At 38.9% G+C, this 12,503-nt stretch overlaps 1 protein-coding gene across 1 annotated transcript in view; it reads right to left on the bottom strand.

Moving 5' to 3' along the window:
- Positions 1-979: 979 nt before the first annotated feature.
- SPINK5 (serine peptidase inhibitor Kazal type 5) overlaps positions 980-12,503 on the bottom strand; it is a 73,500-nt gene continuing 61,976 nt past the window's right edge. Inside the window, exons 27-33 of the mRNA XM_088023175.1 lie at positions 11,001-11,128; positions 10,144-10,216; positions 9,140-9,226; positions 8,919-9,046; positions 7,941-8,037; positions 3,748-3,878; positions 980-1,211 (exon numbers count right to left, since the gene is read on the bottom strand). Of these exons, the coding sequence (XP_087879301.1) occupies positions 980-1,211; positions 3,748-3,878; positions 7,941-8,037; positions 8,919-9,046; positions 9,140-9,226; positions 10,144-10,216; positions 11,001-11,128 (876 nt within the window). The remainder of the gene's footprint in view (positions 1,212-3,747; positions 3,879-7,940; positions 8,038-8,918; positions 9,047-9,139; positions 9,227-10,143; positions 10,217-11,000; positions 11,129-12,503) is intronic.

Here is a 12,503-nt window from a genome sequence, read left to right as displayed (position 1 = left end):
GCACTGTGCCAGGATCTGGGGTTTCTCTAAGTTTCCACTATGGATTCTTCTCTTTGTCTAAGTTCATACTTTGGTCTCTTTGGCATAATAATAATAGTGATAATAATAATAAATGCCATTAGTTTTTAGACACTGCCAAATGCTTAAAAGTCAGTATTTATTGAGTATTTTCAATAACTTGGTGAGATCTTTGGTCTAGATCTTTGATTTGCCAAAGGTCTCATATATGAGAAATCTAAAAAACTGGAATTTAAATCCGTATTTGCCTGGTAACAAACATTTTTTCTTGTTTGAAAATTCCTACATTTTCCCCCAAGTTACATATCATCTTGCCTGAGGAAGAGCGTCCTCAAATGCAATCACCAGGGAGAACGGCAAACTCGATAAAGTCTGTCAATCTTGCAGGCTGCAAGGCTGTTTTGACAGACATTATCGAGTTTGCTGTTCTCTCTGGTGATTGCATTTGAGGATATGACCGTGAAAGACTTTGGAATCTGGGAACCCAACTGAGGGTTACAGAAGGGAGGGGTGGGGGGGATGGGGTAACAGGGTGATGGGCATTAAGGAGGGCATGTGTGGTGATGAGCACTGGGTGTTACACACAACTAATGAAGCGCTGAACACTACATCAAAAACTAATGATGTATTATATGTTTGCTAATTGAACATAATAATAAAAAAAATCCTTGCAGGGATTTAAATGAAAAGGCCAGCTTGTCATGTTGGGAAACAGTTGAATGCAATGTTAAGTGTGAGAACATGGGGGTTTTACAGAAATGGCTGAAATTCAGTTCCGTCACTATGTGACCTCCCTCAATCTTTTCTTCTCTCTTTATAGTAAATCACAGGATATAAAACCTACTTTGCAAAAGTGTTATGTGAGGGACCTTGCTCATAAACAATCTATTAATGATCCCAGTTAACAGTAAGCACTTATATTAACTATTATATTATTATCCCTGCATATTTCAGTGATTACTTAATTATCTTCACAATGAAGATGTGACCAGTTCTGAGCCAGCATCGCTGCCCCAGCCAGAGAAATGTCCACTGGTCGGTGACAGACACGGAAGCAGAACCAGTTGGCTCTGGCCGTGTAATGGGGATGCAGTGTACTTACAGATGCTGGCACACCGAGAGGAGTTGTTTCTGGGGTGCTGTTCTCATCACACTTCCCTTCACTGCGTATGTGTGTATTAGTTTGGCGTATTCTAAGACAGAGCAGAGGAAATTAAAAAGATGGAAAAACTGACAGTTATGATGAGAAAAGAAAACAAACAAGGATCAATGGGGGTGACATCTGCGCATCAAACCAGAACTGAAATTACAAGTAGGACCCGGGATCTGAATTCAACTATTTCCCAGTAGGAATCACCCAGGTTTTGTCTCTCTCTTTCCAGATTCAGCTCCAGATACGTTCCCCAGTCCTGGATTCATTCCATCACCTTTCATTCACTATATGCTCATGAAATTGTTCAATGTTAGAAATAAACTTGGAGGGGTGCCTGGCTGGCTCAGTTGTTAAGTGTCTGCCTTTGGCTCAGGTCATGATCCCAGGGTCCCAGAATCGAGCCCCACGTCAGGCTCCCTGATCAGTGGGAAGCCTGCTTCTCCCTCTCCCACCCCCCTGCTTGTGCTCTCTCTTTTGCTGTCTCTCTCGCTGTCAAATAAATAAATAAAATCTTAAAAAAAAAAAAAAGGAAATAAACTTGGAGACCGCCTATTCCAAAAGCCATTATTCTACAGATGGGAAAACTGGATCCCACAGAGAAGCTTCATTTTACTGAGTACCTATAATGTGGGATTACAAAATACAATACATATATATAATAAAAGTATATAAAATGTATATAGAACATAGATTTTATAAAATACAATAATATGTAATCATACAGTTCAAATTTTATAGCTGGAAAAAATCTTAAAAGGTATGAATTTTAATGCCTCTCTCTTAAATATTGCATATAAAACATCTGCTTGTTTGCTTCTGGTGATGGGAAACTCACTGTCTATTAAGGCAGTTTGACTTGTCTTCGGACATTGCTCAAGTTGAAATGGCTTCCCTCTAAGACCACAGAAATCAATACTGTTTCCTCTTGCCTAGGACAGCCTGGATCCTCCCTCTATAATATATATTACCAGTTCCTTTAGCTAAACAATCCAACCTGAGCCATGCTTTATTAATATTTTTACCATTGAAGTTTCTGACTCTAAAGTTCCCTTGACTTAAAGTATGACTTATTATGGGTTTATACAGTTAATGGAAGGCTTAAAGAACACTGGGTGGATAATTTAGGCCCTGACATTTACAATAAAGGGAAGTTGAAGAATTTCTGGGCTGAAGATAAGGCATATACAGTAACAAATTCCTGAATGGTTGCATTCATTTCTTAAACGGAGATTTCTTAATTCTTAAAACTCTATAAGATCCATGGAGGGATTTCAGGAGATTCATGCGCCCATAAATTTCATGCAGACAAATTGTTAATGTTGCTTCATTTTCTTTTCTTTTCTGGAAAGAGGTAACTTTCTCATCATCAAAGGAACTTTTGATCCCTTGACTACCTTGGATATAACAGTAGTGTAGTGGAGAGAAAAGAGAACTGTACTGAGACCCAAACCAACAAGGTGAAAATTCTGTCTAATCTACTTCCTAGCTTTGTGACTTTAAACAAGTTACCTGGACTCTCTGAACCTTAGATTCGCCCTCTGTACAGTGAAGATAATAGCGCTCATAGCATGTAGTGAGGATTCAGCGAGAGAGTGAATGTGCGAGTGTCTTACCTACAGATGTGAGAACACACAAAGCACTCATATTCAGATGTTATGCTAAGTGTATAAATTGCAGAACGTCCCATCCTCACATTCTGGGCTTTGCTTATGGTGTCCCCAGAAGGCAAGAACATACACAGAATACAGTGTAAATCTGGGATGGGGTGGGAGTGGGTTGGAAGAGTCAAGATTTGTCACCACGCTTTCACTTAAAGCTGGTCAAATGTGAGGCAGGTGAATAGAGGTGAGGGTAAGACAGTATTTGAGCAGAAAAGCAAAAAGCTAAAACCCATAATGATAGTATTAAAACAAATCCCTCATATGTAATTTGAAATAAAAATGGCAATTCAATTCTTCTTAAAAATCCAGTGAAGCCAGCTAGCTCAGAGAATGGTCTGCACTTCCTCAGTGGAAAAAGTGAATCTGAGAATGATGAGATAACATGGCCACAGATGCACAGACAGTAATAAATCTGAGCGCCCACACCAAGTCCGCCATTTGCCATTTGTTCCGGGGGCTTTCTCTTGAATGAGACCACTTCTGCTCCAAGAAGAAGACTTGGAGAAGATGGAAAATATGTGACTATCAGGTAGTCAGAGGGCCCAGGAGAGATTATTGGCCAGCACAGCAATGATTCTCAACTTTTTTTCTTTTTACACAACGCGTGGACGATGTTCGCATTCCCGCGACTGTATGTGGGCTAATAGAGACTTTCTCTAACTGTTGCAACCCCACCATTTTTTCCTTTCTCTTCCACTCAGTAAAGTATATAAGCAACTTAATCAAAAGGATAACCTCCAATCCTCTCTATTTTATATATGAATAAGATCATCCACAAAATTTGAATTTTTAACTGCTATGATTAGTAAATTGGTGCAATGCACCTCCAATTGGTATGAGTGCAGTCTTGTGGGTCAACACCATAGTCAAGAACCTCTCCACTTGAAGATATGATAGTACAACATGTGTACTTACAGGTTTTCATGACAGAGCATGCAGGGATTGTTGTACGTCTGGCCATCATCACCACAGACAGGCTGTAAATTCTTTGGGCAAAGGTAACCCATCTTGGGCAATACTCGGTAATGTTTGCACATCTCAGAATCCTGAAGAAGTAAAACATAAATCAGATTTACTCAATGGCACTCAGGAGTGGAAAAACCTTTTGATTTCCTCAATCACATCTGAATAAAACATTAGTAAAGGAACTGTAACATAGGTCATAGAAACTCACTATTTAAAAATCAACCAACACAGTTATAAATAACTCATGACTCAAGGTAATCATAATGGAATGTAGAAATGTTTTAAACTGAATGATAATAAAAATATAAATTACCAAATCACAGCAGCTAAAGCAGTGATTTAAGGGAAAGTTGTAAATAAATACATGATTGGCAAAGAAGAAAGATTTAAGATCAATGATCTAAACTTCCATGTCAAGAAGCTAGCAAATGGGGGCTCCTGGGTGGCTCAGTTGGTTGAGCGGATGCCTTTGGCTCAGGTCATGATCTCGGGTACTGGGATGGAGCCCCAGGTCAGGCTCCCTGCTCGGCGGGGAGCCTGCTTCTCCCTCTCCCTCTGCCTGCTCCCCCCCACCCCCGCTTGTGCGCGCTCTCTCTCTGTCAAATAAATAAATAAAATCTTAAAAAAAAGAAGCTAGCATAATAGCTAATAAACAAATTAAGCTCAAAGAAAATAGAAGAAAAGAATAATACAGAAGAGAAATCTATGAAATAGAAAACAACAAAGCAAAACACTGGTTGTTTGAAAAGATTAATAAATTGATAAACCACTTGCAAAATTGATAAAAAGGCAAGAAATGTACATTACCAATATTAAAAATAAAATGGGGGTTTCACTATATATAGATATTAAAAGGATAATGTGGAAATGTTATAACTATACACCAATAAACTTGACAACTTAGATGAAATTAAAAAATACCTTCAAAACAGCTTTCTGAAGCAAAGAAATAGAAAATCTAATCGTATGATATCTGTAGGTATTCATTCCAGAGTCATAAATAAGTACTTGTTCGCTAGTTTGTTTTGATAAATAATTCAAACATCCAGGGGTTCCTAGGTGTCTCAGGCTGTTGAGTGGCTGACTCTTGGTTTTGGCTCAGGTCAAGATCTCGGGGTCATGAGATGGAGTCCCGCTTTGGGCTATTGCTCAGCATGGAGTTGGTTTGGCCCTCTCCCTCCCCCTCTGCCTCTCTTCCCAATATTTATTTTATTTGAAAGAGAGAGAGAGTGTGTGCACACACACACGCACATGCATGAGCATGCAAGTGTGGAGAGGGGCAGCGGGGGAGAGAGGGACTTTGAGAGGTGGTTGGAACCAGGGTCTGCTCTGAAGGTGAAATCAACCATAATTGGTTCAGAGTTGACAGACTATGTAAGAAAATACTAAGGATATCTCTCCCTCTCTCTCCAAAATAAAATTAAAAAAATCCAGTGGACTGCTTTAGATTATGGTGAGTTCCATATTGGTAGGTATTCAGGGAGAATTTAGGCAAGCACCTTCTATGAATCACTGGCAAAGGTAGGAATGAACCAGATATATCTTTAGCATTTTTTTTTCAGGTATCTGTTGCTACAAGGTTCAAAACTACTAGGATAAAGCATTACAAAGAAGCAACGACAGGCTGCTTCTCCTTTTTCTTACATAGTACATCAACTCTGAACCAATTGTGGTTGATTCCAGCTTCAGAGCAGACCCAGGATCCAACCACCTTTCATGACTTCTACCCCTACTGCCATGGTATAAACTACAGTCATCTCTTCCATTGACTACTGCTATGACTAATCAGCTGTCCAGATTTTGTTCTTGCCTCCCTGTAGTGCATTTTCAATATACCAGGCAGAGTTAGTCTTTTAAAAAATAAATCAGATCACATCACTCCTCTTTTCCAAACCTTCATTCAGAATAATAATCAATATCTTTAATATGGTCTGCAAAATCCTATATAATATGGCCTCCTGCTACTTTCATGACTTCCCCTTCTATGGTTCTCTCTGGGGTCCCTCTATTTCAACTACACTGGTCTCCTGGCTGGCCTTTGACCCCCTCCTTGGGGCTCTGTTATTATTTTCTTGGAAGGCTTTTCTCTCACTTAACATGTATGGTATCAATCTGTTTAGGTCTTGGTGTAAATGTCACCTCAGAGTTATTTACTGTACAGCCTACTTAAAATTGTACTCCCCGCCCCGACCCTGATCCCAGTATTAACTATATCATTATTTTATTTCCCCTTGGAGTTACATTTTATTTATTCATATTATCTACTATCTATATTCTTCAAACATAAACTCCATGAATATAGAGAGTTCTGTCTGCTTTGCTTATGACTATTGTTCTCATACACATGAATAATGGTTGGAAAATAGTAGGTGCTCAATAAACATTTGTAAAATGAATGAATGAGAAAGTGAATAATGAATGTGGTTCTCTTCTCCAAGAGAAAGCTCAGCTCAAAACCAGATTGTACATTAGGAAGAACCTTGACGAGGCTTCTTGTCTGCTGGCAGTATCTCATTTCTTGAGGTAGTTGCTAATATCACAGCTGTGGTCACTTTGTGATACTGCATTTAGCAGTACACTCCTAATAAGCATTCTTCTATATGACTCTTATACTTCAGTAAAATTTTTTTTTTAAAGAACAGATTTTATTATTCACAATAGCCAAGATATGGAAACAACCATCAGTGGGTAAATGGATAAAGAATACGTGTTACACACACACACACACACACACACACACACACACACACACACACACAGAACACTGGAATATTATTCAGCCATGAGAAAGAAGGAAATCTTGCCATTTACAACTTAGATTAATCTTTAAGGCATCATGCTAACTGAGATCAGTCAGACAGAGAAAGACAAATACTGTATGATATCATTTATACGTGGAATCTAAAAATGCAAACTCAGAAACAGAGTATAGGATAGTGGTTACCAGGGAAGGGGACTGAGGGACTTTGGGAGACGTTGGTGAAAGGGTACAAACTTTCACTTATAAGATGAATAAGTTCTAGGGGTGTAATGTACAGCATGGTGATTATAGCTAATCATTCTGTATAATACACTTGAAAGTTGGTAAGTGAATAAATGTCCTCACCACACACACAAATAGTAATTATGTGAGGTGATAGTGGTGTTCGCTAACACTACAGTGATATCATTTTGCAACTTAAAAGTGTATTAAATCAACACACTGTACATCTTCAATTTACACAGTGTTATATGTCAATTATATCTCAATAAGCTAGAGGAAAAAAGAACAGATTCTGTGAATAGTTTCTCTCCATGCTTACGGGATTCCTAGGGTAGCAACTAGTTTACTAGAAATCTGCAATTAGTATATATTTCACCAGGGCAACTCATCTACTATCCTACTTAAATTGGGCAAATAATAAGATTAAATTCATGCTTGATACTTTTCTTTCTTTTTTTTGCTGGGTCATCAGACTAGATGCTCAAGTTTCACTTTTAGAGGCCAATTTCATATGCTACTTCACGAGTATACTTCACGAATATACGCTTATTCCCTTTCCTCCTCTCTATTCCTCACTTTGGCAAAGCTCTATAAAAGCAAACCTGTTAGGCTGATTTACACTAAAGTATATGTTACTGAAGGGCATCAGCTTGTATTTTGAATAAACAAGTTTTAATCACTATGAATCGCTGATTAGTGGAATCTCACGGGTGTGAAAATGCTCTGCACCCCTTTCTAGGCTATTGGGAAGAGGGTTGATTTGGGGAGGGGGAGAGACAGGAAGCTGGGTGAGGAGTCTTTTTGGCCTGCTGAAATTACAGAATTGAGGCTCCTAACTACTTATCTGATCATATGTGCAATAAGCCACGTTCATGATACACCCACGTTTTAAAATTTCAATAATGTACTAAATTGGCTTGGAACAGGGCTAATAATCTAAAAGAGCACAGAATAATGCACTGATGAGTAATTCCCAGAACTCTCACTGAGCTTGGAACTACACACAAAGGGTTTGGAGCTACGCTGAATTCACCTTTCCAAGGCCTCTCTATGGAAATGAAGCTCATGGGTGGTGGTGGGGGGGGAGCGCGGATTTGCAACAGACCCCAAACAAATGCATCAACTTAATAAGTAGCTTTTCAGGAGTAGTCATTCTTACCAGAAAAGAACTGGAGGAAGTTGGGCTGTTTTCGTCCAGAGATCTAACGTGGAATGATTTATCTCGAATTCTTGCCCTTTCCAAAGCTTCTTTTTGACTACAGAAGAAGACGAAAAGTAATTTAAAGTTATAGCCACGAAGACTAGCACCTGTAACTTCCAGTGGAAGCTATGCCATCCTAAATAAAATATGATAGAACCGCAGAACATTCAGCCAGAGGATGATGTAAAGAAAAGTACACAATAGGGAACTGGTTGAGAGCACTCATCACTTACTAGATATATGACCTTGGACAAGTTGCTTAAATGCCTTGAGCTTAGCTTTTCTAGAACTTAAAAAGAGGGTAGTATTGGTAATTCCAGTCTCCAGGAACATACTACAAAGAGCTAAAAAAATACTGATTATTCTAATTGTGTTCACAGTGTTTTCATAACCATTGTCATCCGTATCTATCATGTCCCTTGGTCCCCAAATATAGTTGTTCATCAAAACAACCTAGAAACCTCTTCTAAACAACAAATTCCTTAGCCCTGAATTTTTTGCCAAATACATTTTGGGGGGTAAAAATCTGTTATTTCGGAAAAAGACTTTTCTGTTGAGTCTGATCCAGTTGTGGAACAAAGATTTGGAAGATTTTCTTGTAGTTATGATCCTGAGAGTTGAAAAAAAGTTTTCTCCGGTGACACAGCTAGTAAACACTCTGGTTAGAATTCACATATGGATTTCCTGTCTCCTATATCAAGTGTTCTCAACTTAAGGGCCTTGAATCTAAAGACTTATTTTAAGGACGCCATGGATTAATGAGCACACATTTATTTTATCAGCAACTTCTAAAGATGCTGTTCCCATGGGTCCTGTCCCCATGCTTTAATAAAAACAACTTTTGCACCAAAAAATAGAAATTAAAATAAAAAATTAAAAAAAATAAAAACACAATTCCCCCACTAGCTGGAAGGGTAACAGGATCCTCTTACTCACATGATCGTTCTGCACATATGGCACTTGTTTTTGTATAGTTTTCCATCAGCACCACGCACGGGGTCATTCTCTCGAGTGCACCAGAGCTGGTCATTCCTCACGTACTGCCGAAAGTTACTGCACTTGTCCTAGAAAATGAGAAAGGGGAAGTGAACAGGATTTTTCCCCTTTCTAAAACTTGGTCTTAGAAAGTCCTTTCTTAGCTGTGAGCTCAGACTCACTACCCTTATCCTGGCAATGGAGGCCAAGGAACGCCTAGACTTTAAAATTTCCAACACCACTTCATTCTGAACTTTTCTTCCTGGGTCCTGAAAATGCAGAGGGGAACACTTAATAGGTCATGTCTCCCTCACCCTGTCCTTCCTAGCTTCCTTCCTCCCTTCCCCTCATTTTCCACATGAGCTGTACTCTTTTTTTTTTAAAGATATTTTTAAAAATTTATTTGTCAGAGAGAGAGAGAGAGAGAGAGCGTGAGCACACAAGCAGGAGGAACGGCAGGCAGAGGGAGAAGCAGGCTGCCCGCTGAGCAAGGATCCTGATGTGGGACTTGATCCCAGGACCCTGGGACCATGACCTGAGCCAAAGGCAGACGCTTTAACCAACTGAGCCACCCAGGCATCCCATAGGAGCTATACTCTTGACCAAAGGACTATCATAGGAATCTAATGCCACAAATGTGATTATTACTGCAAAGGACTGAATGAAGAAGATGTCTTCTTTGCAGGCTTGAAAAGGAAATAGAAGAGGCAGCATCATGCATACACACTATTGATTTATTGATGCTGTGAAAGCTATCTGGAGGAAACAGGAAAAAAAGACATCAAGGAGAGAAGCTAAAGGGGAGGCTTTGAAATTAGTGTATGTTACCTGAATTGTAAAAATCAATGTCAACAAGCTACCCGAAGCATCATTTCACATTTATGTCAGAGGAAAGCATGCAGGTGAGGTGGTAAAGAATTTTACACTCTATTTTTCAATCCATATTTCTCCCAAAGAGGAGAGCAATATTTGATGCACACTGTGGGCAAATTCTCTACAAAACTGAGAAAAATATTAAACTTAAAGCCAGACAAAAATGTTGTTATAATCAAAATGAAATATTAGCAAAGTCTATTTTCTTTGAAGCAAAACATTGGCATTTTTATTATCCAAAAAACCAGAGGAGAATGTCAGATTCTGAGGATGAAAGGCAAAATAGTTATCTTTGCATCTTTTAAGAAATGACCTTTGCATCATCTGAGGGCTTGGCATTTGATTTTTCTTCGTCATTCTTTTTTCTTTCACTAGCTTCTCGCTCACTGCAGAATAAAAAAGGATAGGATTGTTTTTACTGAGTTTTTTAAATGAAGTATTTCTCTAATTCTAAACCTTAGCAAATCTAACACTATTTTCTCATATCTGAAAAAAATACCTAAAATACTTTTTTTTCTTTTTTACTAATGAGTCTTAACTGTTGGAATTTTCATAGTGCATTTGTGGCAACGCTATCGACTTTCATAAATTTGGTTACTACACTGTCATCCAGAGTGCTATGCTCCTAAAAGGCCATTGCATTTTTCCTTAATAAAATATTTGTATTTTATTAAGGAAAATACAATGTATTTTTCTCTCTCATGTAATGTTGCTTCCTTTCTCCTTTCTCTTTTCCATATTCAATTAGAACTGAACTCTCCAATATTGATTTTCTTTATGTAGTTATATTGCTTCAGGTTTATAAATGTTTGAAGCATATTATCTCCTTGAATCCCTATGAAAAGTCTATCATGTAGAAATTGCTGCCTTTACATACAAGAGGAAGTATGTGGTAACTCAGCTGATGGACTTCTCTGAAAGCCCGGGATTTGGGCACCATACAACAGCTGTCTCCCTGTCCCAGATGCTCTGGGTATGATTACGCTTCTCATCATCAAAGGAAACACTTTTTGCGAGAGCGTTCTGAAAGCTCACTGTCCTCTTCTAAAGGGAAGGCCTTGTATGTTTTTCATGTGCAATGCCCAGGGCCTTAAGTTTTAAATTAAAAAGAACCATCTCCTCGCAAACAAGCACAACCCATCAAATTGATCGATAAACCTCTTCACGTACAAGATGCTATGACACATAGCACACTTGTTGACGTGCATCTTGCCATCTGGACCTCGAACAGGGTTGTTTTCTTTGGTGCAGATAAACTTCCCCTCTGTCACCATATTCCGGAATTCGTGGCACTGATCCTGCCAAGAGAAGCAGAAAAAAGATGTTACCATGATAGTCTGAGCTCTAAAATTTAAAACATAATTTGTGAGATATAAGCTCATAATACTTGAGGGGGGAAATAAAAATCTAGAGAAAACAGAATTTTAGGGATGGAATGTGTTTTAAAGGCTCTTCATTCAATATCTGCGTAGGAAGTTAGAATCCTCTCCATAGTGTCCCTCTCAAATAATGACTTTGTCTGGTGGAATTTCACGACTGCCTAGGGCAGCCTGCACTGTGTTAATGCAATTTTTAGCAGGCTGAGCCCCAAACCTGTCTCCCTGCAGGCTCCTCATTACTCCACACATAAGCCCTGAAATGAAATCATAGACGCTCTGTTTCTCAAGAACAAAATAATATTTTATTATATGCCAGGCATTTTGTTGTTTGCTAAGAGCACACAAGATAAACACTCATTATCCTCATTTTATTGATGAAAAGCACTCATTATCCTCATGTTATAGGTGAGAAAATAAGGCTCAGAGAGATTAAGTAAAGTCAATGTTGGAATTGTGATCAGAAATCGGGTAACAAGCTTTGTTATTTTCTGCGCTTTTACCTGGCAGAGAATAAAACTGCTAAACACTTGTAAAAAGATAAAGCTGCCTTTTATATTCACTGAAAAATAAGAACCTTAAAAAGAAGACAGTGAAAATGAATCCACAGGATCTGGCCTCTGATGAAATTTTTGGATATCTACAGAAATTTGTCATAAACTACCTGTAAGCTCAAAAAGCCCAAGGAAAGATATGGGAAAATTACCTTGAAAAATACTGCTAGTAACGTGGATAGCAGTTACCCTTCCTTCCTTCCTTCCTTCCTTCCTTCCTTCCTTCCTTCCTTCCTTCCTTCCTTCCTTCCTTCCCACCTTTCTCCCTTCCTTCCCACCTTCCTTCCTTCCTCTCTCTCTCTTTCTTTCTCCAAGAGATTTTATCTATTTATTTTAGAGAGAGAGAGAGTGTGAGTGGGGGCAGGAGCAGAGGGAGAGAGACAAGCAGACTCCATGCTGAGCGTAGAGCCCGACACGGGGCCCGATCCCATGATCCTGAGATCATGACCTGAGCCAAAGTCAAGAGTCAGATGCTCCCAGCCAGGTGCCCCTATCCTTCTTTCTTTAAATTGTGATACCCATTAACAACTCCAGACCTACTTCTGTTTGCAGTATTAAAAAAGTTCTCTGGAACACTTGATCAAAATATTAAATGTCTCACAGCCATCATTTTTGGAAGTTGCTAGAATTATTTCCTTTTCCAGCCACACAAAATCCCACTTACATATATGTTTATGATAGCACCCATCTGCCTGTACTTCCGTCTTTGCTTTATGGGTGCAATCTCTGGCTCTTCTTTTTAT

The sequence above is a fragment of the Eumetopias jubatus genome, unplaced genomic scaffold (assembly GCF_037043125.1).
Source record: "Eumetopias jubatus isolate StellerSeaLion01/CBP00866 unplaced genomic scaffold, mEumJub1_p1.0 scaffold_5, whole genome shotgun sequence".
Classification (NCBI taxonomy): domain Eukaryota; kingdom Metazoa; phylum Chordata; class Mammalia; order Carnivora; family Otariidae; genus Eumetopias; species Eumetopias jubatus.
The sequence above is the reverse complement of the archived record's forward strand: the minus strand, read 5'-3'. Positions and strand labels throughout refer to the sequence as shown.